The sequence below is a fragment of the Bison bison genome, unplaced genomic scaffold, assembly GCF_000754665.1.
Source record: "Bison bison bison isolate TAMUID 2011002044 unplaced genomic scaffold, Bison_UMD1.0 scf7180017864482, whole genome shotgun sequence".
In the NCBI taxonomy this organism is placed as follows: Eukaryota; Metazoa; Chordata; class Mammalia; order Artiodactyla; family Bovidae; genus Bison; species Bison bison.
The window spans coordinates 655,334-662,044 of record NW_011495042.1 but is presented as its reverse complement, the minus strand read 5'-3'; the positions used below and the strand labels follow the sequence as shown (position 1 = coordinate 662,044).

General features: G+C 58.3%; 1 protein-coding gene across 1 annotated transcript in view; it reads right to left on the bottom strand.

Moving 5' to 3' along the window:
- Nucleotides 1–6,711, bottom strand: part of SCAP (SREBF chaperone) — a 105,062-nt gene that overhangs the window by 8,963 nt on the left and 89,388 nt on the right. Inside the window, exons 4-9 of the mRNA XM_010862497.1 lie at nucleotides 4,439–4,596; nucleotides 3,461–3,681; nucleotides 3,177–3,282; nucleotides 2,473–2,645; nucleotides 1,967–2,093; nucleotides 357–469 (exon numbers count right to left, since the gene is read on the bottom strand). Coding sequence (XP_010860799.1) covers nucleotides 357–469; nucleotides 1,967–2,093; nucleotides 2,473–2,645; nucleotides 3,177–3,282; nucleotides 3,461–3,681; nucleotides 4,439–4,596 — 898 coding nt within the window. The remainder of the gene's footprint in view (nucleotides 1–356; nucleotides 470–1,966; nucleotides 2,094–2,472; nucleotides 2,646–3,176; nucleotides 3,283–3,460; nucleotides 3,682–4,438; nucleotides 4,597–6,711) is intronic.

The following is a 6,711-nucleotide window of genomic DNA, read 5'->3' as shown; positions in this document are numbered from 1 at the left end:
CCCAACTCTATCACGCGGGTCTTTCCTGGCAGCTGTGGAGGCAGCGTCTCTGAGCTGACCCGCTCCAGGGGTCTGGGCCTCACGTGATAGAGTTGGGCAGGAAGAGAAAAGACCAGCTGCCAGCTGGACAAAGGGCCAAACACGTGAGCCCACAGCAGAGGCGGCTTGTGGTCTTACTGACATGTGGACCTGGACAAAACAGGGCCCTGGGCTCCATGGCTGCACAGGGCTCACGCTAACAAGTGGGCGTGTTAGTAGAGGCCGGGGCGAGGGAGGCTCCTGGGCTCCCCGTTCCCTCGGCAGGAGGAGGTGCAGCACAACCCCCGCCGCCATGCCCCCTACTCCCCTCCTGTTACCTTGGGCAATGCGCAGCTTCACCTCGAGGTCCACCGGGGTGGAGACGACGGACTTGGTGAGCACCAGCACGTTCTCCAGCCCGATGACCACCACCAGGTAGGGGAAGATCTCCCTGGGGACAGAGCGGGGTGGGGGGAGGAGGGTGCTGAGGGGGCCCCCAACACACGGCTGCTCCTCAGCAGGCCTGGCTCCTGGGGCCCTGCGGGGTCTGGCCCACAGTGGGGGCTGCCAAGCAACTCCCACATCACAGGACTGGAACCCCACCCTCCAGGAGGCCTTTGTCTACATGGCTCGCAGCTTTCAGGCTGGCTTCCAAGTCGTGCCGAGGAGCCAGCCACCATCCTGCTCTCCATCTGTCCAGCACCGTGGGAAGAGGCCCCCACTGCCCAGCTGCCAGAGCACAGCTCCCCGGCCCTTCCCACACCACACCATCAGCCAGAGGAGCCCCTACCACAGCACGCCAGGCCAGGCCATCAGGACTAAATGGAAGGGGATGAGGCCAGCCTGAAGCCCTACTCGCCTCTGAAGAGAAGCTGCGTGTAGAGAAGGGCAATCGTTTCTAGAGAAAACTCCCCCAGCTCTCTCAGACCACAGGCTCCCGCTCCCTGACTAGGGAACACCAGCCGAGCACGGCACTGGGATCTCCGCTAGGGGGCGGTGCGGGGGGTGCTCTGAGGAGGCAGAGCAGACAGCTATCGTTGAGGGGTGATTAGCATCATCAGGTCTAGGAAAGGAAGCAAATGTTCTACAAGCAAGGGAAGGAAGAGGAAACACAAGATCGCTGTTCCTGGGAGCAGCCTGAAAAGCCAAGGCAGGGCACAGGCCAGTCGGCCGTGATCACTAACAGGCTGGCGGGGTCCAGGGCAGGACCATGTTTCTGAGAGAAATGGAAGGGAAGCAAACGGTGGGAAGGTGACAAATCAGAGTGTGCTTATGGCCTGTATCTTTTAAAATGCTTACTCCAAAGGGACCTACCAAGCAATTTAAATGTTTTAATATTAAGAAAGGACGAAACGTACGGTCTCTATGTCACACTCATCTACGGCTTAAGCTGTTGAGAAGCAACGTGCACATGTATTTAAAATATATAAATACATGGTTGGATGGCATCACCGACTCAGTGGACACGAGTTTGAGCAAACTCTGGGAGACAGTGAAGGACAGGGAAACCCGGCGTGCTGCAGTCCATGGGGTCGCAGAGTCAGACACAACTCAGCAACGAACAACAACAATTCACACATCTATACACCCTCAGATACACAGACGCACACAATACATTCCCACACATATGCGTAAACACATACATACACACATATAAATACTTACCCCATATATACACACAAACATACACATGAATATACACACACATACACACACCTATGGATGTATTATATGTAAATATACATATGGTTTGTATATAAATATGTATGATCGTAAGCCAGGTAACTCAAAAAAGAAAAAACACATACCTCTTAAGTGTCAAAACTACCATGTGAAAATATAGGGTAACAGCAAGTGTCGAGGGCAGGGCAGGCCAAGCACCCAGAGATGCATGATGCTCCGGCCTGCGGGCCCACCCTGCCCCCCAGGGGAGCCTGCTGGGACCTACCCGCCATTGAGCGTGGGTGTCAGGCCGAAGAGTGTGCAGAGCCCCACAGACATGAGCAGTGAGCTGAGCACCGTGACGACGGCAGCCAGAGCCAGGCCCCACTTGGACTTGACCATGTCGATCTTGCCTGGAGGGCAAAGAACACATCAGGGCAGCCTCTCCCCAGAGCCTGGCTCACTGGGCCCTGTATCCTGAGAGCTGGGAGGGGGTGTGCCTGACATTCGAGGAAGAGAAGGCCCTGGTTTGCGCAGAGAATGTGTACCCTTCCCAGTCTCGGGGCACAGTGTCCTTGAAAACCTTCCCAGGAAGGGACTCTGTGAGTAGTGGGAGGAACCCTGGACCTACCCAAGCCCCTCAGGCCCCGCTGGGGGATGAAGCCCCAGCTTCGGTGACCAGCTGGCACATTCTACATCTCTGCCTGGGCCCCTGAAGAGGCAGGGAAGGAGTGATCTGGAAACGCCCCAATTAGCTGGGAGAAAGCCCTGGCCTCTGTGCTGTGGACCTACGTGTGGAGAAGTAGATGTAGGCGAACAGGATGATGTAGGTGGTCACCAGGGGGATGAGCTCAGCGATGCCAATCTCCTCCTTGAAGTGCACATGGACCAGGCTCTCTGCTCTGAGGCTGCAGTTGGGGCTGGGGTGCAGGAGCATCAGGCGGGCCCGCAGGCTGCCCAGGAACCTGGGTGGGGGGTGGGAGATGGCCTGTCCCTCTTTGTCCGGGGGACAAAGGCAATCCCTGAAGGAAGGTCAGCTGGGGATTCCCTCCTCGCGGTGTCTAACCTTCCCTCCAGTCTTGAGGGGGTTGGCCCAGCTGTCTCAGAACGCCCCTGAGGACCCCACTCCCAACCTATCACTGTGCTCTGACTGCCACAGGCCCAGAACAGCCCATCGGGGGCCCCCTCCGTGCCCTCGCCCCTTGGAGAACTGTCTGCTGTGCTCTCCCAAGTCACATGGGGCTTGGCAGTCACCAGCTGGGGACCCCCACCCGAGGCTCCAGAGAGACCATGGGGGCACCAGGACCCTGAGCTTGCCAGGCCTGCCTTCCCCATTGTTCTTAGTCAGCTGTCAGGTGGCCCTCCTCAAGCGTGAGCAGACAGCACCCTGAGGGACATGAACATTTCAGCAGAAGGCCTGAGAACTCCAAGCTCCCGGGGGCACTGTGGACACTCCAAATGGAAAAGCTGCCTGCTGTGCCGCAGGCCAGCCTTACTTGGCGTGGTAGTGCTGGAAGACCAGGGTGATGGTGTATGAGACCAGCCGCTTCCTGGTGTACAGGCTCACCCCGCTGTACTTCCCAGGGACGCCGAACAGCAGGTCTGCAGACAGAGGGCAACAGGTGCTGACAAAGGACCGGCAGCTACGTAGAGATACCAAGGACCCCTTTCTACCCAACCCTGAGAAACTCAGGGCAACCCCAGATCTGCCAGAGCAGCCTCCAAAGAGGATGTGGTGACTGACAGGCCCCCGATGGCTCTCAAGGGACTGCCCGGGCACCTTTGAGTGTGGCCGAGGTCTGCAGGGTTTTGGGCTCGTGCTGGTGGATGGTCCTGATGATGTCGGGATCTGCGTGGAAGCGCTCCCTGTCATTCTGCCAGAAGTTCCCGGGGGACAGCAGCAGGCATCCATGCTCGGGCAGGAGGTTTCGGAGCTTCCTGAGGCCTGGCAGCAGGTCAGTCACCTGCAGGCACACGTCCTCCAGGCTCCTGGTCCCGGAGCTGTGCGGGGGACAGGACGAGGCGCTGCCGAGTCTGCCGGCCCCACACAGCCCCGCGCGTGAAGCTCCCAAGTGCCTGGTGTCTCAAAGGGCCGAGGACAAGGGCAGCCGGGGAAGTTCTTCCAGGGGCTCAGCCACCACACGGGGAGGCAGCCTGACCTTCCAAGTGCACGTGGAGCCCCAAAGCCCAGCCCCTCCGAGGAGAGGCGTGCTTGGGAGTGAGCACAGCTTCCTCACTAGAACCCCTGCAGTTCGGCAGGCAGAGGAGGCAGGATGAAAACCAGGGGCTGTGTGTGGCCCAAGCCCTCAGCTAACCTCAACTAGCACTGAGGCAGCCTGCAGGGCAGCACGCCCCAGAGAAGCACTGGTGGGCTGGGACTCCAGGAGGGGACCTCTGGGCACAGCTGGCTTCTCGTCAGCTTGGCCACCATCACACTCGCATCTCACAAGCTCTGGGCAGTGAGCCCTCAGGGCCACCAGTCAACCGGGTCTCGGAGACCCTGTCCCAGGGTCAGCCCAGTGGATCTGTCTGTGTGAGGCCTGGGGACGACGCTCAGGGCTCTCGGCACAGGTCTGAGGGGAACACAGCTGCAGTGGACCCAGCAGCTGTGTGGACTTTGGCCCCTGAGAAAGGCGAAGCGAGCTCACCCACCCTCTTAGTCTCGCAGAGCTGGCCAGCTCGGTAGATTTATGCTGAGGGCTGTGCCCCACCTTAGGTGTGGAGCTGGGTCGGGGAGGCTGGGGCCTGGCATGGATACCTGTCTTTCAGCACGTGGTTCCGAATCTCCTCCACCAGCTGGAATGCCCTCGACAGAGGTGAGCGGAACACATCTACTGCTAGGAGGTTCTTGTGCCAGGGAGACACGGAAGATTTCACAAATATCTGCTGGATATAAGCCACCGGGGCCCCCACGTACTGCGGAAGAGATGGGGGATGGTAGAAAGGTCAGTACTCATGCTGGGAAAGTCCCATGGACAGAGGAGCCAGGCGGGCTACAGTCCATGGGGTTGCAAAGAGTCGGACACGACTGAGTGACTGAACCACCACCAGCGAGATAGCTCAGCACAAGAGGGAGAAGCACGGCCGGTCCTGGGCGAGGACTGGCTGAGCACCCAGTATGGGCAAAACCGTACAGCCCAGGGACTCCCATGGCAGCCCAGTGGTTAAGACTCTGAGCTTCCACAGCCGGGGACTCGGGCTGGATCCCTGGTCAGGAAATGGATCCCACATGCCACAAGTAAAGATCCTGCATACCCACAAAGATGGAAGACCCCGCGTGCCACCATTCAGACCTGGTACAGCAAAATAAGTATTTAAAAAAAAAAAGACTCTGTCCTTCCACCGCAAGGGGTGTGGATTCCACCCCTGGTCAGGGAACTAAGATCCCACATGCTGCGTGGGGTGACCAAAAAAAAATTTTTTTTAAATAATGAAGACGTTCACAAGGGCCTTTTCACCACTGAATAAACCACTTTCCTACCTATTTCTCAACAGAACAGTGACCACAGGCCATTAACTGAGTCTGGCACCTGTTTTACTAAAGAAAGTTTTCCTGGAACAGAGCCACAGCCACCCCATTCCACACTGTTCTGCTTTCACACAACAATGAGAGGTGAGAGTTCACAACAGGCAGAGTGACCCTCAAAGCCTGCACAAGACCTGTATCACCCAGCCCTTGACGCCAAACGCCTGAGGACCTGCCAAGAGGCCACAAGCTCCCCAAGGGCAGAACCCACCGTGCTGACCCTGGTCTTGCCACTTGCAGGTCAGTGGATTTTGAACTCAGCAGACCCAGTCTTAAATCTCTGCTCTCCGAAGTGTGTGGCCTTGGAAATAACTTTGACGTCTCTGGATTTCAGTTTCTTCAGCGTAACATGGGGATAATGACGTTCACACTGCAGCATCACTAGGACACGTGTGCACACACACAGTGCACGCAGAGACTAAGTGTCCATGGACATGTAAGCGAGCACAGGTGTGGCGTGTCCTCTCACTGGCCAGCACGACTCTCCTATGAGACGCAAAGTGACTCCAGGTCTCCGGACTTGAGCAGGATGTGAGGATTCCTACCCAGATCTCACTGAAACACCACACTCCCCTCACCAGAACCTGCCGTATATCCTTAAAGGCACTTAAGTGACAAAGTGACACACACGTAACAGGCAAGGAACGACTCCCAGCGGTGGACATGTCGAGAAGCAGCCCCAAACAAGACTGGACTGGCCGCGGCAGGGTTATGGCTGGGAGGAGCTGCGTGGGGGCTGTGAGGTGGGAGGGGTAGTAGGGGGGGGTGGGAGGGGAGGGGAGGCGGTGAGGAGGGGGTAGTGGGGGGCGGGAGGGGTGGTCAGGAGGCGGGGGGCAGGAGGGGGCAGGGGCAGCTCAGACAGCACAGGGGCGTCCTGATGGGAGTAATGGAAATCACAGGGCAATGAGGGGGCCGGGATGACGCCTGACTGAACTGTCTGGGTTTTAACCAGGTGACAAAGAAAAGCCCTGACTGTCTCAGAGGGAAGGGCGACCTTACAAAGCAGCGCTCCAGGGAACACTAAAGTTAGACCATCATCTACCCGGAGACAGGGAAGGCCAGCCTGCAGCCCTGGGGTGCTGTGAGGTGCCGGCTGGAGGGAGCTGGGCCTGGTTGGGGATGGGGGGACGTCCCGACACCTGTGCGGCCGTCAGGAACTCTGAAGGGCGGGTGTGAGGAGAGCATGCCATCCACCAGCAACAACGCGGTGCTCCAGCATAAGCACGGGCCAAGATACTGATCATACAAAGCACCCCAGGCACCACCTGAGCCTTGGTGAAATGTGCATTTCTGACAGGCGCTGGGGATAGAAGCCTCACCAGCTTAGCCTTCTGCACAGACCAGACCTGGCAGACGATGTCAGGAGGTGCAGAGGGACCTGCACAGAACGGACGCCACCTGAGCTCCTCGACTCGACCCAGCTCGCAGCTCCAAAGGGAGAGCGACACTGGGGTGAGCACCCTCCAGCATCTCCGCGAAGGACATGGCATGGCACCCAGGGACAG